The 24,563-nt window shown below is 39.5% G+C and overlaps 2 protein-coding genes across 2 annotated transcripts; both read left to right on the forward strand.

Moving 5' to 3' along the window:
- The first annotated feature begins 1,720 nt into the window (after positions 1–1,720).
- Positions 1,721–20,823, forward strand: fend (forked end). Its single transcript, XM_089475278.1, has 4 exons — positions 1,721–3,110; positions 10,720–10,767; positions 12,157–12,408; positions 12,485–20,823. The coding sequence occupies exons 1-4, from the start codon at positions 2,874–2,876 to the stop codon at positions 13,004–13,006; spliced, it is 1,059 nt and encodes a 352-aa protein (XP_089331404.1). The 5' UTR covers positions 1,721–2,873; the 3' UTR covers positions 13,007–20,823.
- Positions 20,824–20,832: 9 nt separating this feature from the next.
- On the forward strand, positions 20,833–22,937 carry LOC149268001 (calmodulin-like). The gene is made up of 2 exons (XM_089475279.1): positions 20,833–20,973; positions 22,078–22,937. Exon 2 carries the CDS (start codon positions 22,121–22,123, stop codon positions 22,514–22,516), a length of 396 nt encoding a protein of 131 aa, XP_089331405.1. The 5' UTR covers positions 20,833–20,973; positions 22,078–22,120; the 3' UTR covers positions 22,517–22,937.
- The last annotated feature ends 1,626 nt before the right edge of the window (positions 22,938–24,563 follow it).

The raw sequence follows: 24,563 nt of genomic DNA on the forward strand, positions 1-24,563 counted from the left end.
GGGTGGGGGGATGGGGCCGTTCGGGGGGCACACAAGTAGCACGTAAGAGGAGGGAGGGCTAATATAGCAGCAGTCAGACACAGAGACACAAACCGAATGGCTAGAACAATGTGCATATAGATCAGAGAGTGAGCGGGAGAGAGAGAGAGAGTGGGGTAGAAGGAGCGAGCGAAAGAGAGAGTGAGAACGGCGTGGCTTAAATAATAAATGTAGTACACGCTTTGAAAGAATTTACTATGCTTTGGCAAATGGAAGTTATAAAAACCAAATACAAGCACACATACACAGACACACTTACATTCACTCAAACACATTTGCACACACACACAGGCACATGTGCATGGCATATAAATAAACAATGCCCCTATATAACCCGAGGCAAACCGAAGTAGTGGAGAGGTAGCGGCATTTCCATATTGTTGCTATAATCAGCGGCTGCTTTGATTCATCTGCATGCACGCGCGATGCCGGGACATTGAAGCCATTGGCTGTGGAATGGGCCAGAGAGATCGGGCGGGGAATACTACCACCACCAAGTCAAAGCCAGAGCCATAGTCATAGCCATAGAGCTGTAGCCGTAGCTGTGCTGTAGCTGTAGCTAAAGCTAAGTCCAAAGCCTTAGCCCTTGTGCCAGCCACCCCATCATCATCATCATCGTCATCGTCATCGTCATCATGATCATCATCGTCATCAAAGTCAACCCAGCACTGGGCGAAGCAACCACAAAACAGTCACACAGACTCCGCTGATTCCGTTGGCCCAACTTCAACTCCGACTTTTGGCTGTGTCGTGCAATTTAGTGCTGCCCACATTATAAAGCACGATACAATACAAAACGAAATTTATAATAGAAAATTTTACAAAAATGCTGTATAATAAAAGAATTTTCTAATAATTTCTATAAGCATATAATTTCGTATTGCCAGCTCATTATTATGCGAGCTTTTTAATTATTTTATATAACGAATCAAATAATTTGGTTTGTTTATTGGTTCAGTCGCGAGCGATAAATAATCACGACCCGCTCGCATTACTAATGTCGTTCAAATATCGTTTCGAACATGTTCGTGTTCGGTGTTGGAAATCGTGTTCGAACAACAACCACTGACTGACGCCCCTTTTCAGTATGTGCGGCAAGTGTTGGAAAGCCTGGCCGTGGCCTTGCCCATAAAACTAGCCAGAAAAATGCTAAGTTCCACAAAAAGGCAGCTAAAAATAAGTATTAAAGTGATTTAGCCATAATATTATAAATTTAATTTAAATGAAATTGATTTTTTTTATTTTTAAAATTATTTATTTTTGTTTTTAGAACACAGTCTGATTTCTGCGAGTCATTAATATTAACATTAAATAAAATAAATAAAGTTAATTTTACATGCTTTTTCATACATAGAACTATATTAAAAAATAATATATTAACTAAGATTATATTTTATTATATATAATATTTATCATATTAGCAACCATGACAGAAAACTGTGAAAAGGTAAACAAATAAAATATTCTATTTGCTCGTTGTGGAAGAAAAAGAGCCAAAAGTAGCCATTTTATGGCTGAAGCAGCTGTGTGCTTAGCAGCCCTTTCTTTACTCTGCTCTCTGGGACTCGCTGTGTGTGTTCGTGTGTGAGTGTGCTGAGTGTCTCTGTGTGCGATTGTGTGTGTGCTTCTCTGTGTATGTGTGTGCGTGTGTACTTGTGTGTTATCTCGCAGCCTGGTTCTGGTTCAGTTTTCGTTTTCCGTTAGTGCAGCATTTATCCTCGACGACGTTGGTTGGCCTCGCCTTCGCCCTCAGCCATTGTCACTGTCGCTGTCGCAGTCGCCGTCGAATTCGAAGTCGCAGTCGTTTGTCGCCTTGTCGCTAGTGTTGTTATTTATTTGTGTGTGCATTTTTTTTTTGTTTTTTGCTGCTTCTGCTGCTCTGCTCTGCTCTCGTTGTGTGTGCACGTTTTATTTATTGTTGTCGTGTGTTGTTTGTTTGTGTTTTTGTTATGGTGCCAGTGCCAACTTACCTGATATAAAAAAACAACACACACACACACACACACACAGAAAAAAAAAACAAACTCAAACAAGGTGCGCAGACCTGGAGTCAGGGCCACGGCACATGTTGTTAGTTAAACCAGCGCCCCAGAACGCTTGCCTCACATCCCCCAGCCCCTTCAAGAAGCCCGGGACACTAACCAATAAGTAAACCCCAAAAGGCAGCAGCAACAACAGGAGCAACAACAACAACATTAACAACAACAGCTACAACAAGACGCAAAGTAAATTCAAAACGAAACTAAACGACACAGACGAAAGTCCACAGTTCACCGCAATAGTTACAGTTACTCTCACGCCGCGTGGTTTCAATCGCAGCATGCTTTCAGCTGAGGCACAGTTATTGCTGTTGTTCGTGTTGTTGTTGGCGCAGCCAAAGCTCTGAGCAATCGCCAAATCACAAACACAAAACGGCAAACAGTAACAACAACAATAACAGGAAGCAGGAGAAGAAGAACAAAACAAATAGAAATACACAAAACGCGCTGCGTCCGTTGCTTCACTAAATGCAGTCGACGTCAATGTTGACGTCGCTGTCGTCACAGTCGTCGCGTATTATGGGCCTAACCAAACAGCAACAACAACAACAGCAGCAGCAGCAACAACAACGCCAACTTCAACAGCACTTGATACAAAAATAAACAAACAAAATCAATCAATTAATCAATCTGTGAACGCCCCAGGCGTACGCCCTCGCTCTTGTATACCCACGCCCACGCCCACGTCGACGCCCACGCCCACGCTCGCTTTAAACTGCAACTGCAACAGCAACAACAACAAAAACAACAACATCAATAACAAGAGGAAGGACAAATATAGCAACAGCAACAACAATGTTCCAGTCAATTGCATTAGTGCTCGTCCTGGTTGCCGCCCAGTCTGTGGCCCAGGCTCCGAAGAATGCGAATAGAAACGCTGCCGCTGCCTCTGGCTCTGGCGCGCCTGCTGTCCAGCTGCAGGCAACGGAGACACAAGCGGCGACAGCAGCAGCAGCAGCGGCGGCGGCAGCAGCAGCGACGCCATTCAGCAGCAAACAGCTCACCAGATGCCGCCAAAGCTGCTATCAGCAGGTAAGCCCGGCTCAGGCCACTAAAGATAAGACGCACTTGATGGACACTTGTATGTAGGACTCGCCTGCTCGCCTGCTCGCCCGCTCACTCCCTTGCTCTCTCTCTCTCTCTCTCTCTCTCTCACCCTCTCGCTCCCTCTTACGGTCTTACGGTCGACTGCGACGAAAGACGCTCGAGTGCGACTTCAAGGTTAGAGGCTCTCTCAGTGACTCTAGCTGCAGCCCCTTCCCCTCCACCTGGTCCAGTTGGGCAATGACAATGGGTCCGACAAGGGCAACGCCGGCACTGGGAAAACAGTTCGATACTCTGTTCAGAAACTGAAGTGGGGTATATGTGATGGTGATGGATTGATGGTACGGGAGTTACGGCATTGAAGTAGGCGCAGGCAAATACTCATGTTCATGTCACGTCATGTTTGTCTAAACTTGTTTAATTATGTCAGCCACGCCCTCCCCCATCAGTGGGTAGGCAGCACACAGGTTAACACGGGTGAAAAGTTTGAGTAAACAACAGATATGCTGGTGGTTGGACAATCACCCATGGGTTTGAGAGCCATTGCAGTAGACTGGGGCTGTAGAGTTTTTGCGAGATTTTGTATTAGCAAAAAGGACGATTGCGTGACACGATCTGCTCACGAGTTTGACATGTTAAGTATTACAGTTTTGGAGTCTTCAGTAGATCTTAAAGATAGCAGCGTCTAGTCTTAGAGTCATTATAATGCCTCGTCAATAGCTTGCCCTTCAGTCATCATAGATGCTAATGCAAAATGCGGGCATTAGTATCAATGATGACATCGTGACACGCCCTACACTTTGCAAGCTATTATCCGCCTTCAGTATAAGTTAAGCACTGGGCCTACTACAGTCGACGATTCACTGTTAGATCTTTGTATTAGTATACAGCAAATTGCAGCAGGACACGCCCCATAAATTAATGTTCTTTTTCTTAAGCTAACAGTTTTCAAGTCAATGACTAGGCATTACGGTCTTGAAAGCAATAGGAGAACAGTTTTAGGGTTATCGTAGGCCCTTCATTAGTATAGAGATGACAGTGTGACACGCTTTTCTCACGCCTTGCAAATAATTTATTTTCTTCTGTAAAGTTGACGCTTACTGATAGGTGATTAGATTCGATTTAGTTTACATTAGAACAATCATCGTAACAATTATCGCATACAAAAACAGACAACGTGTCACGATTTACTCACGACATACATATGTATTCGATCTTTACAGTTTGAAAGTGACTGCCTAGGCATTATAGTTTCTACTGAAGAGAGAGAGAGAGAGAGAGAGAGAGTGGCGATTCTTCAGTCATCGTAGGCTCCTTAATGAGTATCAAGAGATGACAGCGTGACACGCTCCGTTCACGAAGTTCCCAGTCTCAGCCTCGCCTGGGCGGGCTTCCTCTCAGCTCGAGCAAAACAGGGTATGACGCAGTCGTTTCTACGCGGCTGCAATGCTCTCACTGGTTTCTTATTTTCATTTTTTTTTTTTTTTATGTGGCTGCCCGCCTTTATCTGCTCGCTGACATCGCTGTCGCTGTCGCTGTCGGTGCTGCTGCTGGTGCTCCTCAGGTAGCTGCCTCTGTCAGTTGACAATGTCAGCTGGGTGGTCCACGCCAGTCATAGCGCTACTAATAGAGATTAGGCAACTGAGAACTGAGAACTGAAAACTGAAAGCTGGGAGGGCGATCAAGAAAGGAGCCACAATGCCGCAAGGGCAATTGGGTGTGTTTTGTCAAGCGTCGGGCAAGGGCAAGGGCGAGGGAGCGCGCTCCGCTCGAGGGTTGGGCACAAAAACCTATTTCATTCAATGACTGTGAAAACTAGTATTCAAATGTACTTAACATTGAGTAAGAGAGAGATAGAGAGCGAGAGAAAGAAAAGCGGTAAGACAAAAAACAATAACATAAACGAGTCCAAAATTATAAAGTGAAAACAGGAAATGGTCTGAGCAGAGAGACACACAGTAGCTAGATCTCTTCGTATGTCTCGCAGATAAAGCAGGGTTCACTGAAGGTAATTTCAGGATCACAATTGTCGTATATCATTTGGAAACAGAAGAATACTAATAATACTTCTATGGCAGCCATATGCAATGGGAAGTTATCTGATTTAGGGAGCTTACAAAAGAAGTGCCAGACTGAGGGCAGTCCCCTCTAGGAGTTAAACTGAACCCTGCGCTGATATTTCAAAGTCCAAGAAAATATGATAAACCCGTAGTGGTATACAGAAATATGTACATATATAAGTAAAAATTCCAAGTTTTTAACTTTTATGGGCAACGAGATTGCTGTGTTCAGACGAACGAATGCACAGATATTCAAAGGGAAGTACAAACGACTACGCCTATATCGACTCAGTTCGTCGCCCTGACCAAGATTATGTATATACTAAATAGAATCTGCCACGCCTCCTGCTGCCTCTAAAAACCAACGGAAATGCACTCTCTTCCTATATGATTTAATTTCCAGCTTAACTATCTAATTATATGTACGCAGAGCCCACTTCAGATAATCCTTATTCAAGTGCAGAGCGTAGACTGAAATTCCAGATAAGTTGCAAAAACAAGTTTGTCACACAGAAACTCTATTTAATAATGCTTTAACTGTTAATTTCGAGAACTGTCGAAAGCTCTGCTCTGACTGTGATATGAGCAGACAAATGTTGACACATTACGTGATTGAAACAAATATGAGTGCATTCGCTCCGTGCGGCAGTGCTCGACTGGCCAAATATCCTGGCGTGTGTGGAGAAAGTCCTTTACTTGAAGTAATCAGAATTCCATCAGAGCTAAGTCGACTTGTCTAGAATTTGGATGAATTTGAATTTCAATTGTACTTCTATAAATGAAATTGTCTGATAGAACTTGCGACAAATTTCTTAAAATCTATATATCATTCCATTTGAGTATGACAAATGACTATTTTAGGTAAAAATTATAGTTAGGTTACTATTATTATTGAATGGTAATTTTTCTTTAAATGAACCAAATTTACAATAGTGAAAATTCCGAGTCGCTTGTTTAGAATTTTAGAATCTAGCTTAAACTGAATCGATTATTGTGAATGATATCAATTGCGCTAGTTCTAATAATGCTGAAACTTGATGAAGGCAAAGAGAAGGCAGACATTAAAAGAGTTAAAGCTTCTAAGTACCTCAACTAAAATCGTTAATCTATAGATCTTATGCCAAATGAAATCCTACGTATCGAAATTCCTATCAAAAGCGATTTTTATCGATAGCTTATTAAAAGAATATGAGTACATATATTGTATGAATACCCACTGTAATTGATATAGCTTACATTATTATAGCTTCCATCTGTTACACACCCAAACCCAATATACCCCATTGGAGCCAGCGCCAATGAGTGCTCAGGGCCTTTGTGTGTGCATCTAATGGAAGAGGCAAATTTCTGCTGATTGCCATTGCGTTAATTAATGCAATTTATTATTATGAAATGTGAAATAATGTAACTTTGAATGCATTATTGTCGGCATGTGTGTGCGTGGGTGTATGTATGTGCGTGTGTGTGTGAGTGTGCGATGTTGAATGGAAGTCAATGCATTATTTGTTTGTCGCATCATTTATTAAATTATTAAGCATTATTATGTAGGTTAACCAATTCAATCGGTTTGGCTTTCTCTATTTGCATTTTGTTGCTGAACGTCCATTTAGCATTCAGCAAAAAAATTTATATTTATATTAAATATTTTTTGCTGCTGATTAATTCTGCATCATTTCCTTAATAAGAAGTCGCTTTGATGGGCTTAACTTTAACATTTGAATTGAATTTTTACCTGTATCCAAAGTTTCTTTAAATCTATTGAAGATGGAGAGAGAGAGAGAGAGAGAGAGAGAGAGAGAGAGAGAGAGAGTGAGAGAGAGAGAGAGAGAGAGAGAGAGAGGGAGGCTAGAAAGAAGCGTGCATACCCCATAAAGAATTCTTGATCAGGACGACAAACTGAGTTGATATGGTTATATTCTTTCATCTGTATATGTATGATATATATGAGCATCTTAATCTCAGAACCTACAAGAATTGAAGACTTACAATTGTTCCTTCAGAGTTTATTTCAAATAATCGATAGCTCTTTCTGTTATTGATTTAAATATTATCGAACTTCAATAAATAAATTTGGTATGTTTTAATTTATAAAATTTTGTTGTTGTGCTTTACATTTTTCACTTAAGATTACGGAAGATCTTAGTTAAGTGATATCTCGCGCTCTCTCCCTCTCCCTTTCTCCCTCTCGCTTGCATTTTGAGTTGGGTCTTTCATTACTCACTTAATTTGAAAACTGTGTCTAATCGATCGATTTACCTTTGATGTGGTAAATGCATTCGAATTAGTTCCAAGTCATCCCAGATTGAGCATAGTAAAAAACCGTGAATCTTTTCGTTGTCAAACTGGAACCGAAGGGATTCGATATTCGCTTTTCGGGCATCGATTGGGCTAATCTCACGTTCCAGTTTTTGGGGGTTCACATTGATGCAATTGCGTTGACCTTTAAGGGTTGCAAAGCACTGCACGGCCGTGTGCATTGCGGGCTAATTTCACGCCTGTCCGGCTCTAATCCCCGGCCCAGTACGAACGTCGCTCAATCAGCGCCAAATTAACACCATAAAACTTGGCAGCCACCAAAAGACTTTGTGCCATTGCAATTTGCCTGACTACTTTTTGGGGGTGCTGTGTGAGAGCGAGAGAGAGAGAGAGAGAGAGAGAGAGTAAGAGAAAGAGAGAGAGTGTGTGTGTGTGTATTAAGAAATTCAGTCAGTCTCATTGTCTGTTGTCTCCGAGTCAGCGTGAGCTTGTGACCCAGACTCCAGGCTCGGATGCGATTCGTAATGCCAGCTGCGTATGCCGAGCACGTAGCCTTTGGCTGGTGGTGGAATCTGTTCCGACGGGGCTTCAATAATTGACAAGCGCAGCATTTGGCGACTACGTGCCACAACCAAAAAAAAAAAAAAAAACTAAAAAAAAAGTGGTCAACGGGCATTTGCAATAGGCATTGGCAGCGACAGAAGCGACAGCACCAGCTACAGCTCATAAAACTGCCTCAAAACTGACCTGGATGGGTAATTTATGTGGCCTGGGTGTGAAGCGATGTCCAATTCCGTGGGCAATTGCATGTAAAAGTTGTTCGTTGCCTGCGTTTAATTTATATCGCCCAATAACAACAACAACTATGCCAGGTAGCCCACAAGACGCTCGAACGGGCAAGGCCGGTGAACGGCTAAGGGCGAAGAGCGAAGGGCGCAGGGGGAACGCAACGGTATATGGCCTACGGTACGGAACGGACGCTCTATGTGTGTCTTGAGTTTGCCTGCTCAGCGTTTTCATTGAGAAGTGTGTGGTGCCTTTGCTTCATTCATGGCCCGACTAGAGAAGAGAGCGTGACACGCTAGACTCACGAGTGCCGAAGAACAACTTTCGATATATGTATAAATATAGAAATGATGGTTCGTAACTCTATAGAACTGTTTTTTATTTTTGACTTTACATGGTTGAAAGAGTGAAAAGCGTAACGGAATAATTTAAATTTTTATAAAAAAAAAAAAAATAATAATAATAAAAAAATAAACCACATATAATTATTCATAGCACTATATAAATGCATACCAAAATTAATTATAATTAGAATTATATTGCTAACTGTCTATGATAGAACGAGATGCGCATAGAATAATATGAAATACAAATGAGAAAAGAAAATAAAAAGATAGGAATATAAAGAGAAGATGAAAAAAGAAGAAGATATGAAAAGTAAAAGGCGAGAAACGATGGAATTATAAGAGAATAAAGATATACAAAAAGAAGAGAGAAGAGAGGATAAGAAGATAAAAAACGAGATGAAAAATGACAAAGATCATAAATGATGATGATGATAAGGAAAAATATAATAAAACAAGAAATAAGGTGAGGTGAAAAGAAAGTTAGAAAGAAAAAGTAAAAGATCGGAAAGGAAAATATGAAGATAGGAAGGAGAATGGAAAAAGATGACTACAAACGATATAAGATAAAGAATAATAGTCAAATATGAAGATAACGGCAAGACAATGAATAATATGACATGAAGAAGAAGATAAAATTATGAAAAGATGCATAGAACAGAAATAGAAAGAGTTTTGGATAGTACAAAAATCAGTATTTGAATTAAGCATCAGTTTGAGAAGATAATTGTTTTATATTGTGTGGCAATTAGAGCCAATAGAAGAGCTAAATATGTCCAATCAATCTTACTCAATGTGTTTCTAGATAGATACATACATATGTATGTATGTATGTGTATGTGGATATAGATTTGTGAATATATAAAAATTGTCAATTACAATTAGGCTAACGATGTTGATGGGCAATCAAATCACGTTGCCATCTCTAATTGATATTGCCAAAGCCATTCATTCAGTCAGTCGCTCATTCATTTGCCGCCTTATTGTTGTTACTTATCGCCCAAGTTGTTTCGCAAAGGCCAAAAATTCAATTGAGCGGAAAATATGTTGTCTTTGCGATTTTCCTTTTGGCATGCTCGTTTATCTGGCCGCCTTATTGTGTAATGATGACAAAGTGGTGCTGCTGCCGCTGCTGCCGCTGCTGCTGCTGCTGCTGCTGTTGATGGCAATGATGCCGAAGTCGATCCGGAATGCTGCTGGTTGCCAGTTCCTTTGTGCTAGCCTGATGTCCGCCATCTCGTTCCAGTCAGAGTCACAGTCACAGTTAAAGTCGATGTTCCTCTGTCTCTCTCTCTGTCTCTGTCTCTGTCTTTGTCTTCGTCTCATTCTCATTCTCAGTTCGCATCAGCACATTCATTCATTTGTCTGCGTGCTCATTCATAAACTAAACGGACAGGCACCGAGATCCGGGCTGTGGGCCTTTTTGCACTCATTGCTTTAGTGCCCAGGACGTTGTCCAGCTGTCGCTGCTGCGTAGCTAAAGCGACAGTTGACAAAGGCTAAGCAGGCAGAGCCAGCTATTCACTGCTTAACACACAGCAGTCGCCGTTGCCGTTGCCGTCGCAGTCGCCGTCGCAGTCGGCGTCGCAGTTGCCGTCACATTTGCCATGTCCAGTTAGTTCACAGTTTCATCTCCTGCCGACAGCGTAAAAATTTCAATTCGCCATACAACTTTGCGGTCATTTATACAAACAGACACACGCGCACGAATGCACACACACATACATACATACACTCTATCATTTCTTTTTTCATATTACACACACACACAGTGGGAGTTCTATCTCTGTGTTCTTTTCTTTTTTTGCGTTTAGCCAAGCCAGGCCTTTCATATTACAGTTACAAATTTGCGTCTATTGTTGGTAATGGCGATGCTGTGGCGTTGTCCTCGACCAGAGCCAGAGCCAGAGCCAGAGCCGTAGCCAGAGTCGGAGCCAGTTCCAGTTGCCAGTTGCCTGCGGCGCTGTGCCTGATTACTTTTTCTAGCTTACTTAAAATTCGATTAGGCCACGCCCACTAACTAACTTTTTTGTTTGTGTTGTTCTGGTTTTTGCCATACGTCTGTTCGGCTCCCTCTCATTTTCTCTTTCACTCTCTCACTCTCCTCACTCTGCCTCACTCTCTAAACATGCTTCTTCTTTTATTTTGCAGTTTGCGAGGGATTGGAATTATTGCACGGATTTCGTTGATTGCAGAAGCGTAAGTACATGCCCCGCCTCCAGCTCAAACAGCAGCAGCATCAGTAAAAGCTCTCTACACGCGCTCACGCCCCCACCGCTCCATAGTCCCACCGTCTCACTCCATTTAATGATAAGTACAAAGACAGCGGTTAGATGCGATAACAACAGCCTGAATAGCCTTAAGCCATGGCTTCCTAAACCATCCAGCAACAGTTCATAATTATTATGATCCCTTAACCCATTAATGTGCCCGATGAGTAAATGCTTTTGCCGCTCCAACTAAATACTTCGCTAACAACTATGAAATATTAATGCAATGCTAATATACTTTGCTTCAAATTAAGTGCTATCTGGAGGCCAATTTCTAGAGAGTTTTATGTATCTATAAATTTATTCTATGAAAGTTATTAAGCCGGAACTTAATTTGTTAAAATATCGCACTTGTTTTTAAAGCACACATTGTTTCCTTTGTTTTGCTACGGCAGTCTAGCGATAATTAAGATATGCAATCCGCTGTATTCACATTTTTGAAAGCCCTCAAATCACTTGAAATTGAAAAGTTTCACATAACCAATTTTGATTGCATGGCGCAAACATTTTCTCCAAATATGTAACGTTTTCAATTTGAAGAGCATTCCATTTCAGTTGTTAGCCAAGGCTAAAACGGACATTTACAAAGCTAAAAAAACTAAACAACAAAAATAGAATAGAATGAAAATGCCAGAGCTGCAATGCCAATAAAAAAAGCAAGAGGAAAAACAAAAACCAACGTAAAATCGAAAAAGCAATTTAAAACTAAACAGAAAAAAGCTTTTGTAAAATGAATGCAACAAAAAAAAGGAATTCTTCAATACTAGCGCAACTAATGCCTGTAAAACTTATCGATAGTTTTGCAAACTCAATTAACTCGCTAATCAATGCAAAAAAAAAGTACATCGAAATTTTTCAATACTGGCGCAGCAATGGTCAGTCCTGTAAACATATCGATAGCTATGTTTTTAAGCTACCTCGATAGAGGAGCTTATCGATAGCAGCACATTCACAGAGATCCTCATTTCGAATGCAAACAAACATTCAAAATGAAATTCGCCAGAAATCTGGCGCACAGATTGCACGGGAAACGGTTATTTGTGTGCGTATTTAAGTACGTGGGCGCATTAATGGGTTAAATCTCGTTGCTTTCGATTGCTGCGGGCGGCTGGCAAAATTGCGTTGGCAATTTGCGACTTTTTCATCCGCCCCACCACATCCTGCAGCGATATATACATGCATCAGTATGTATATATGAATGTATGTGTATCTATACATATATCTGCTACTACCGTTATGCTTTTGCTTTTGCTATTGCTGTTTGCGCTTAGCTTTGGCTTTGGCTCTGCCATTTTCCTAATGTCGAAACCATCCACAGTGTTGGCAAAACTGCCACAGGCAATTGGCGCCCTTTGAGCTGCGCGTCCACCATGCCCAACGACAGGGTGCCCTGGTGCTGACCGACATCGGATGGGACGAGATGATTGCGAACGCATCGCGTCAATGCCTGATCACCTGGGAGGTATCTGGCGGCGGTCTCATGGGCAACCTGCTCACAGACACAGCACGCGCCGAGCTGTCACTCTGGCCGGATACAGTGTACAACATACAGGTGACCTGCAAGCATAAGGTAAGCCAGTTCAAGTCCACAGCCTTTGACCACAGTGTGTGACAGGATAGAAATTGTCAAACCATTTTGTTTGTAGCTAACGGGTCTGATGCGGCGTTCACTGAAGCTCAATGTGGACACACATCGGCTGCTGTCAGCGGCAGCGGCAGCGGCAGCCAATCGTTGGACAAATCCCAGCCTGTTGCCCCTAAATGTGGATATGCTGCCAGCGGCAACAACAACAACAACGGCAGCAAATGCAATAGCCACAGCAACGGCAGCAACATCAGCAGCAGCCTCACCCCCACCACCACCACCACCATCACCACCAACAGCAACAGCAACTACAAAAACAGCAGCAACAGCAACAACAATTTTGCAGCGCACTCGACCCACAGACCGTGTGTACATCATCAGTGCATTGCCAACGGCCAGCCAGCTGAGCGGCGTTGTGTATCCGGCCTTTGGTGCGTTGGCTTTCTTCCTGGCATTGCTCGTTATGTTCCTGTTTCTGCGTCCGCAACGCAAGCGGACCTCTGATGGGGATGCGGACACCGCATCTCTCCTAAGCGGACGTCGCTCGCGGCTCTCCATGGACAACTCAACGCTGCATGTGTAGGCGCTTAAAAGGCGAACCGAGTTAAATGACAAAATAACAGCAATATCAGCAGCAGCAGCAACAACAACAACAACAACAAAAAGAGAGAGAACTTGTAGTCGTTTATGTCTGACTATGTGATATTCTGCACCCAAATTGTACATAACATAGATACACACAAATACACACACACACATACACACAATACAGACACATTCACACACACACGCATACACACACCTACTATATATGTAGCCTACATATACTATACTATGCATACTATACATAAACGTGCGTATTAAAACATATATAGTTATCAAATCAAATATCTCACATGAAGTCCAAAAAAACAAAAAAAAAAAAAAAAACAACAACAAAAAAAAACAAATGAGAAAAAAAAGTTCGCTCAATCGTACGATTAAGTTTTACCTTTTTTTAGTATTTAGGGCCAAACAAAACAAAACAGTCATAAATTATATAGAATATTATATATATATATATACATACATACATATACATATTAACTATACACATTAACGCGTACACTATATACATACATACATATATATGGTATATATAGATATATATATACCATATTCTAGTTATACATCTATAGACATAATTTAGGGGCTGCGGCCAATCAACTACATACACCAAACTAAATGCAACAAATTGCTACAAATTTTTATGCAACATACAATTTTTTTCTCGTCGCGTCGCTTTTTTCAAAACTAAACTAAACAAACTAAAACTAAATAATAATACAAAAAAAAAAAAAAAAACATACAAATATACATATATAAACAAAAACAAAATGGAAATCTTAAAGATCGCATGTCGTTTTCAAATTTGTCGTCTATATAATAATATGAATTAAAAAAAACAAAAAACAAAAATACAAAAATACATAAACTCAAATTAAATCATACCAAAAAAACAAAACAAATTAAACTAAAATCAAAATGGAATATTTTTCAAAATTTTTAAATGTTTATATACCTAGCTAAAATGAAAACAATTACAAATTCAAAACAACAACTAAAACTAAACTATATAAATCTAATGCAAATTATGTACTTGAGCAAGTCAAAAGAGCAAAAAAAGAAAAATGAAGAGAAAAACCAAGAAAAGAAAAAGCCAAAAAAAAAAAGCTTCGCTACGCAAAATGCCTGTAAATATCTAAGCGTCATTCAGATAAGATAAAACTTTTTTTTTTTTATAAATATATATATATATATATACATATATATGACTATTATCTAAATCTAGCTCTTTTCCAGGTCAAAGTATCCTAAATAGTTTAAGCAGCAGCAGCAGATGAGGCTAAAGCAAAGTCAACTGGATTCATGAAATGTAAAATCTGTTTGTCTGACATACATACATATATGCATATACGATACATACCTATATACATACATACATACATATATACCTAATCTAATGATAATCAACTACAGATTTGTAGTACTCAATATATATATACATATATATGTATATATATATTTACATGTGTATATATTCTCAAAGACTAACAAACTGTTTGCTTTTGCCCCCAGATCGGACCAAGTTTGATTCGATTCAGTTTTTGAATGTTTTTGGACTAACTTCTAGTCAAATGCAAAACACATATACATACATGCATTCATACATACAAACATATGTAGCTAGTTTTCTATTGTAGCATGCCCGATCCCAGAAGAAACCAAGATAGGCGCCAAATCGAAAAGCGCAATACGCTCGTACATACATACATATACATATGTATATGTGTGGCTATCTAGATAGGTGACAGCAATAAAGTTCAGCCTAGAGACTAAACAAACGCAAATCAACCAAAACTACATAACTCTCTCTTTCTCTATATATAGAGAAATATACTATATACTTTATAGATACACATATAACCAGGCTGATGAGGAGAACATTTGTGCAGAGTCTGAAATATATATATATATATATATACATATATAGATATTAGTTAAATAACTTGTCAATCAACTTGCCGGAAAAGAGCATACAAGATGCGGTGCGCACCGATCGATACACTATAAACAACAACAACAACAACAACAACAACAACAAATGAAACAAAAATCATAAATAATACAAGAATATAAATTGTATCAATATATGTATTCATATAACTATATATATGCATATATATGTGTGTGTATATTTGAATAATTCTAGTTTAAGTTTAGTGTTTTTTTTTTTTTCATTATTGTTTTACTCCTATTTTTTTTTAGTTTCTGCATTTAGCATTATTATTTTTATTTGATTATGTAAATATAATTTGATTTGTTATTGCAGCGCATTTCGGGTTTTATTTGTGCTGTTGGGCTTGGATTTGGATATGGGTCTGGGTTTGGGTTTGGGCTTGGGCCTGTTGGCATGGGAATATCATTTACCATGGGTGGCGTGGAGGGTTTGGGGGGTTTGGGGGATTGGGGGGTCGCGCTTGTTGCCAAACTAACCCATCGATTTTTTCTCTCTTTCTCATTTCATTTGTGCGCTGCGCTGCGCTGCCGCATGGATGTTGGTTGATAAAAACAACAAAATGGATAACCACTTACCATATAAATTGGAGCCGCAAAATATGCCAACGATAAAAAAAAAAAAACACACACACACACACACAACAACAGAAAACAAAACAAAAATAACAACAGCTACAAAATAGAAGCAGCTTTTGTTGCGGGGGTGTGTCCGCAGCTCCCCCCGCCACCGTCAGCCGCCCCCAGCGTTCATGATGGAGGCGTGTGTTGTCCTTTATCCAATTGGTATGCGCTCTGGCTTGGTTTACCTAGTTATGGAGCTGGGAGGCATTTTTTTGTTGTTATTATTATTATTTTTCTTTTTTGCTTTTTGATTATTTTGTTGCAACATTTACATTTATACATTTATGTATTTGTATGGGTTTTACCTTGTTTCTTAACTGTTTGCCATAAATATCTATCTCTCCTGCTCTCCCTCTCTCTCCCTCGCTCACTCTCTTGGCATGCATAATTCTGCCCTACTTTGACTTTTACGATTTTCGTTTACTTAGCCCCCTCCCCCCAACAATGGCCTAGGAGATGCATTCCATATATACTAAATGTAATCAATGGCAACATTGACAACATCTCTTTAATTGGTTTATAATAGTTTACTTTGCCTCTTCCTGTTCCTTTGCTGCTGTTCTTTATTATTATTATTTCATTTCATTATTTTTTTTCAGATTCCTAATGGATTTATTGGTTGTTTTGACAGTTGTCTACGCTGACATCTAAATGGATCACTCTATTTATCCAAGCAACAGTTCGCACGCTCTCCCTCTCTCCCACTCTGGCTCCCTCTATCTGTCTCGCTCTTTGATAATTTGAGCTGTTGTGCAAACATTTGAAATTCCTTAAGCTCAAATATAGGAGTAGAAGAGCTCTTCTAGACGCAATTACATGATTTGTTTTACAATGTAACACTTTTCCCTCTTCTCATCTCTAACCCTGCGTATGTGTGTGTGTGTGTTATCTCTTGAGTTGCCGTTAGCTAAGTCCAACATCGTTACAGATTTTTCCACTTGAGGATTTGTTTTGAATTTCAATACAAAAAAAAGAATGACAACAACAACATGAAGAAGCAGCATCTTGTTGAGGCTTTAGGTAACCCAAAAGGGCGTGCACCCACACTAAAGAAGAAAAATCTCAAGTTGCATTATCTCAAGTTCCATTTGGAGTTGAGTGAGGCTGAAGGGGTTCGGGCTGTGGCTTCACCTAGCCGAGCCAGCTGCTCCAATCTGAATGGCGGATGGGGGCACTTGGCTGGCATTTGTTGGTCGGCTTGACGGGGGGCTGAATTGGACTGAATGGGGCGGGGCTGCGATGGGCTGTGCAATGCTATGCTGGCTGGCCACTTGGCTTTCAGCTTTCAGCTCTGCTCTACACTCGCCATTCTACTTGTTCTCAAGCACTTTTTATAAACCAAATTAAATTTATATGGGCCTCCGGCAGTCAACAACGCTCGCTCGCCTGCCAAAACTCATACAATACCCCATTCCCATTCCCATTCCCCATTCCCATTCCAATTTCCATTTCCATTCTCATTCCCATTTCAAATCCCATGCTATTTCATCTTTCTCTCTCTCTCTCTCTCTCTCTCTGTCTCTCTCTCTCTTTCGCTCGCTCTGTGGGCGCTGTCAACTGCCAATTAGCTGAGCATTTTTCAACATTTTAAATTGTCTTGCCGAGTGCGTGGCCCCAGCTCTGGGGCAACACTTGAGTGAGTCGTTTTATGCGACACAGCCTTCAGATTTTTACCCCTGCTTTCTTTCGCTTTTTTTTATTGTAGTTGCTGTTGTTGTTGTTGCTATTGTTTGTGTTTGTTTTTTGCTGTTGTTGTTGTTGTTGCTGTTGTTGCTGTTGTTGCTGTTGCTGCTGTCAGCTGTGCAGCGCGTGCTTCATTTATCAAAAAGCAATTACAATGTTATAGGCAATTCGATGCTTGATTCAGCAAGAGCCCCATGGGCTATAGACACACTGGCTGCTGCTGCTGCTGCTTCATCATCAACAGCAGCAGCAACAACAACAACAACACCAACAGCATCCTCAGCCCACCTGCTAAAACAAAGGCAAGAGCAGAGTCAACCCAGCTTTATTTCGTTTATTGTTGTTCTACTTATATTTTTTGCTCATTTTCACAAATATATACATATGTACATACATATGTATATATACATATAAAAATATATATAGATAAATTGAAAAGAACATTCAAGTTGAAAAATAATAAAAATGAAAAACCAAAAAGCATATAGCGCGTACCTACAAACATATTGTATTACAAAAACAACACAAATTATTAACTTTAAGTAGACGAAAGGAAAAAAGAAAAAGGAAAAAAAAAGCCGCAAGCAAAAAATACAAATGAAGATGCAGAAAAAGCAACATGAAAAAAATAAAATTAGACTACAAAACTCAAAACAAGCGAAATACTAGAAACCACTAGAGATGGGAGAAGAGGTGGGGGAGCAGAGAGAAGAAGCACGCTAGCGGTGGGCAGCAGAGCTAGAGAGGAGACAATAGCAGCAGCAGCAGCAGCAGCAGCAGCAGCAGTGGCAATGCCGGCGCTCACTAGAGAGGAGAGTGCAGAGCGTAGACGAGGCAATGGCAGCGGATGAGCAAGAGCAAGCAGAAGAAGACAAAAAGCGAGCATGTGTTTGTGCTATAAAAGGTTTCTCATTACAATTTTTGGCCAAGGGTCGCATCGTTGCACAAAATTACTTTTTGTTGTCGTTGTTGTTGTTGTTGTTTTTGGTGCTTCAAATGCTGCTGCTGCTGCTGCTGCTACTGCGTCGCGCTCTCAACGCCAGCGGCGCTTTTAGAGAATGTGGTGGTGGTGCCTGAGGAGGGGGGTGGGGGCTGGCGGCGGCGTCCTTAGTAGGTGTTCGGCTGACTGAAGTAGCGGGGCGGCAACGGCTAAGAGGCAGCGGGCACAGGACAGGGCGATTGATATACAACACACAGCCGCGCTGTGATACACACACACACACACACACACACACCCACACACATATACCTAAATATATACGTATGTATACATTTATATATAGTATATATGGTACACATAGAGATGCTTATGCTGTTTATAGCTAACAGTTGCTGTTCCACAAACAAACACACCCACACACACACACACATGCACACATAGAGAGACAGCACTATAGCCAGGGCGGTTGCACGTGACACGACCAAACATGTTCGAGGCTGGCAGCAAGCGCTTGGTTCGATGCAAAGGATAAAACGTATCCCGCATCCCAAATGGCAGCCAAACGAAGCGCCAGTGCGTCGGCGCCTTGCCACAGCTCGCTCACACATACAGGCGCACACACTGGCAGCCACACATACACGCACACCGATACACACAGACACAATGGGCAGGAAGCAGGCAACGAGCACAACACAATGAAGCCTTGCCTTTATGCCTTGCTCTTGATGCTGTTGCTGCTGTTGCTGCTGCTGCTGCTGCTGCTGCTGCTGCTCTTGGCGTGGCACAATTCGCGGGCGCAGCGCTCACATTTAACCTTAGCAAAGGTTACGCGCGGAGTAGGCGCGAGCCCCAACGATGTTAGCCGACGACAGCTGCCAGGCCGAAGAGCTGTTGAAGTTTTGCCCCGTCACAGCTGTCTCTGCAGATATAGAGATGAGGATGAGCTGATACTTGGCTTTATGCTCGCCGCCCGCTGACTGTTGGCCCGTTGGCCCATTGGCTGCTGAATGCTGCTGCCACTGCTGCCGCTGCTGCTGCCGTTGCTTCCACTGCTGCCGTTGCAATTGACAGCTGTGACGGGCGGTAACATGTTGATACGGGGCGCTTTGTTGTTTCTCAGAGATTTCATCTAATTCGCTTTGCGTTACACTTGATTTTCGGCTTGTCTTATTAAAAGACAATCAGATTGGAGTTCTCCTTATATTAAGGGCATGTGTCACTGTTAATCTTCTCAAGCATTTCTCAGCGGCTTCCACTGACGGCACTTAAGCCCAAATGAGTGATTTTTTACACTCTATCTTGCTCTCGCCGTCTACAATTTATCAACTATGCAGTCACTGGCTGACAATATCGAATCACAGTGACTAATCACATCAATGTGGATTAGTGATATGGTAAGTAGACGTAAGTATGACGGAGTATATCTGCATATGTATGTCTGCGTGTACACATGCTTGTCATTCAATGGGGATTCCAGATGAAACCTACATATGGATGTAGTAAATAATCGAGATGAAGAAAACTTGTTACGAGCTTTGACTAAAATTGTACAAGAATTTATAAAACATTTTTTTTTTTAAATATAGTCCAGCTTTGTGTGCTCATTATAGAAAATAAAATGGGTATATTGGTTTTGTGCAATGTCCGTATTGCTGTCTGTCCATATTGCAGCTAGCTATTTGATATTTATATAACCTCAAAATATAAAGTGCCAAACTTTTCACAGTCCACCCACTAGGGGAAAATGCATATTCCGGTATCTTAGAAGCCATTATAGTTGAAGTGCTAGAGAGTCGAAATTTTAAATGGTATTGCTGATATATCTACGTCCATTGGGGGTGTGGCAAACCGGAAAGGACTGTATTTTCAACAGCTTAAGAGCAAAAACTCAAAATTTTACGACCAATTTGGGGCGTGGCGAAATGCAAAATGGAGCTGCCAGGCCGTGAATGAATAATACGAGATCGACTGCGAGGTTTTTTACTTTTTATACTGATTCACGAAAGTCAATTAATATATTGGTATTGTGTAACGTCCGTCTTGCTGTCCGTCCGTCTGTTTGTCTGTCCGTATGAACGCAGTTTATTTCGGCACTATAGAAGCTAGAGACTTGAAATTTGGAACACACTCTCGGGTATATCTCCCATTTATAAATCCGCCCAGTAGGGGCGTGGCAAATCAGAAAATACATTTTCCGACTGCAACGTTCTTACTTGTTTAAAATGGATGTAGTAAATGGCGGAGATTAAGAAATGTTTATTATGTTTCTCTCAAATTTTGACCAACCTTTATTTCAACTACAAATTCAGACTCAAATTTATGACAGCTAGAAAATGTACAAACATTTCATTTGCAGCTTTGTCATTTTAGGAAGGCATGATTTAGTTGCCAAAAGCTTTACATTTTCATTTAGTTGCTCACAGCGTAATAGTAAACATATCACAGAACATGGTAGAAAATTTTGATCAAGTTATCTAAGTTTCACAAAATACAAATTCATATGTTTCATTTCACTTCAACAGTACCCCAAAAAATTATTTAAAAACACACAGAAAAAAAAGCAAAAAAAAAAAAAAAAATAATAATAAAAAAATAAATGAATAATAATAATAAATAACCACAAAAAACATTTACCACGGCTATAACCTCTATTGGACCCATTATTGTTGAAAGCTTGAACTAAATTTGGAAAACTGAAGCTTAACTTGAGACTGAAGAAACTGAAACTAATATTATTTAGTTTTTGGGTATGTATGTATGTGTATATGCAAATATATATATATATAAGACTTCTTTTATTCTCTGAATTCTTTATGGGAAGTAAAAGTACGATGGTGGCATGGCATCTGTCGTGGAATCTCATAGAAAGTACTTAGAGTAGACTCCGCTTTAGCGTCTGTACGTTTATAGCGACGAAAGTTCTGGTCCCTGGGCAAATTTTTATGAGCTAGCTTTTATGATTATAGCCTGATGGTCGTTGTAATCGGATTCGACTGTACATATACATATATATATGCTTGATCAGAAAGAGGAGCTAAGTCAATTTCTGTCCGTTTATTGATATGATATTTGTTTGTTGGATCGAGATCGAGGTTCAAATAATCAATAGCTATTCGCGTTTGTTTTGATAAGAATACAATTATATATCATAATCTTCTTATATTATATATCATAATCTTCTAAGTCTTTGGAGCTATAGCTTTTAACTTTTGCAATAGTTCCATGTATATTCTATACAATTTTATCAACTTCTTCAAATCGAAGTACAATTGCCATAATAGACAACTTGTGGAAAGTGTTTGCAGTTTTAGTTAATGTATAAATATGCTATAGAATATGTAGATTATACGCTGAAAATTGCATTGAAATCCATTAAGTAATACAGAAGTTACTGAACAAGACACGTGGCCTGCTGCGCCCAGCTTTCGCATTATTCCTAAACATGTGCACACATATGTATATCTTTATAAGTATATTGAAGAATGCACTATTTGATTCTGAAAGCTCAAACATTTTTTAATATATACCTTTCCAATACTAGAGACTTGTGCATCAGCAAATACCCTTAGCTAAGAGACATTATCACGTTTAGGAGACTTAATTAAGAAAGTCCGTCTACAAATGTTGAGGGCTTGGCCTAGTAGATCAGCCTCTGCTCGAATTTACCAAGTGTTGGGCATCGGCAGCTCAGTTTAGTAGGCACTGTTATTATTGGTCTATTTAAATCCAAATTAAGCAGTTAAATAGTCAGTGTCGTAGACCTACTGACATAAAATAGAATATAATATATATTTTGATATATCCTGATATAATAATATATTATAATCTACATTTTACAATATTGCCAATAGAAATCATATTCGCTTGTAAACCACATTGTCGGTGTTATTGCAAATGCGAAAAAACCCCAAAGAAAATCCTAGAGGGAACAAAGCAAGAGTTAAAGCCAATCAAAAAGCCACTACTGCAATGGAGAAGTTGAGCAAAGCGAAGTGGGCGGAAATCTGCAATACCTTTGCCATTTTGGATGTGGATGGAAGTGGACTGCTAACAGCCAGGGAGCTGTGTGGCATGATGCGTGTATTTGGCTATGACAACAGCGAAGAGGATGTGCAGAGGATGATCGATGCCGTCGATACCGATGGCAGCGGTAAAATGGACTGCGCCAAATTCTGTGCCGCCCTATATTGGACGCTGAAGCCCGAGGAGTCAAAGCGCAGCGAGGAGTCAGACGGCTCCACAGAGGAGCAAAGTTCATCATCCAATGATTCGTGTAGTTCACACGAGTAAAATATTTCCCAGGCAAGGACGACGGAAAAAAATTGAAAACCCAACCAAAAAAAAAAAAAACAAAAGTTTCCACGTGCTCCGGTCTCTGCGAGTCTGTGTGCATACATATATACGATATAATGATGATGTACGTACGGCATTCACTTATATCATGTGTATATATATATATGTATATATTTATATGTGTATATATATATGAAGCTATGTTTGTTAGATCACACAATGAATACTTCTCCACGCAACATTTCTGTTCACCGCAACAACTGAAAAACGAAAATAAGCCACCAAAAAAAGTTCTGGATACCGAACGGAAAAATGGGGAAAAAATTAAGTGTTGTATATAAAAAGTTAAGTGAAAAGAACTATTAAAAAAATTTGAGCGAAAAATAGTAGAAAAATAAAATGAAATTTCAATTTGTAATTACTGTTGACAGCTAGGGAAAAATTATATGATAATGGATGGGTGAAAGCTGAACCACCCTCAAATAGAGAGGTACGATTGGTCTGAAGTTGTCTCGAACTCGGTTCGAAATGTCTAGTAAGATTCCGAAGAACGTCGTTACCAATTCGCCACGCCCATAGTGGGTGGATTAGAAAAAACTTGACACTTTATAGTTCCGGGCTGACACGAGTACATACATATAAATATATATGTATGTATCTTCAAAACTTCAAGTAGAACTCATGCGGACAGACGGTCGGGCAGAATGTTTAAATATTATATATATCCAATATAATATTGAAATATAATCATTCCAAGAGTCGAGCTATATTTATATCAGAGAGGAATAGCTCTCCCGAGCAAATAGACCTTGTATAATTTCAAATTAGATTAAGCTTGTTAGCTAGTTAAATACCTGGTAATAAAAATAAGAATATATATAAAATATAGCATACCTTTTTGGGCACTAAAATTCATTTGCAAATCATGGAAATTAGCGACATAATTATCTATAATACATACATGCATACAAAAATGATAAATTATATAGCAAACACAATTTATTATATCTTTAAAGCCTTTTAATACTCACGTCTTTTTTTAATATAAAGGTTCATTAAATATATTTGATAAAACAAAATGTTGGTGTTTATTTCAGCTCAAAGGTTTGATGATTACAAAAAAAATATATATATTTATATATACATACATACATATATATATATATATATATATATATATATATATATATATATATATATATATATATATATATATATATATATATAAATACATATGTAAGATATTGTACAATATGTTAATGTTTTTCTTTTTCAGTTTTAAATATTATAATTAGTTGTTTTTTTGTTTGAATCATTCTGCTGCATGACATATTTATAATTGTATTTAAATACATACATAATAATAGTACATAAATGTTGTTTATCTGCTTTTTTTTTTTCAATTACCCCCCCGAAAAATATTTAAACATAATGCGCATTGACCCGCAACTAAGTGTTATATAGATTTTTTTTGCTGTTGAAATTTGTTTTGTTTTCCCTTTTTAGTAATATATATATTATTAAATTTGTTTATATATATATCATAATTATCTAGTTTTCCACAGTGCTGCCTGCTGTTTCAGTTTCTTATTTGCTGCTGCAGTTATCTGTTGAATCGTTTTTAAGTACGTGCGCACAGGAAATAACAATTTATCGAGTGATAGTTCGTGGAAATGTAGGCCACACGGTGTGCTGAGCTTAATGTGTCGGCTTCCAACACTGCGCTAGTGTGTATTTGTGTGTGTGTGTCTGTTTATGTTTATGTGTTCGTGTCACCGGCCATTGTGTGACGTCACAGCGCGCAGCCCAGTCCTGTGAACTGTGCCAGCACGCTGCCAGCGCCTGGAGCCTTCATTAGTTTCAATAAAAAAAAAATATTGTTTAATACATATTACATACATACATAGGTATAACAAATTAAGTTTCCTTTTTTTTTTTTTTTTGTTTTGCTTTTCTTTTTATAATAATAACTATGAGCTCTGTCCATCATCGAAAAACGTGTATAACGATCGATTGACACTATCGATAAACTGCTTCCAATTGG

This window comes from Drosophila arizonae, chromosome X (assembly GCF_054131065.1).
Source record: "Drosophila arizonae isolate 15081-1271.41 chromosome X, UAZ_ARI_1.0, whole genome shotgun sequence".
Classification (NCBI taxonomy): domain Eukaryota; kingdom Metazoa; phylum Arthropoda; class Insecta; order Diptera; family Drosophilidae; genus Drosophila; species Drosophila arizonae.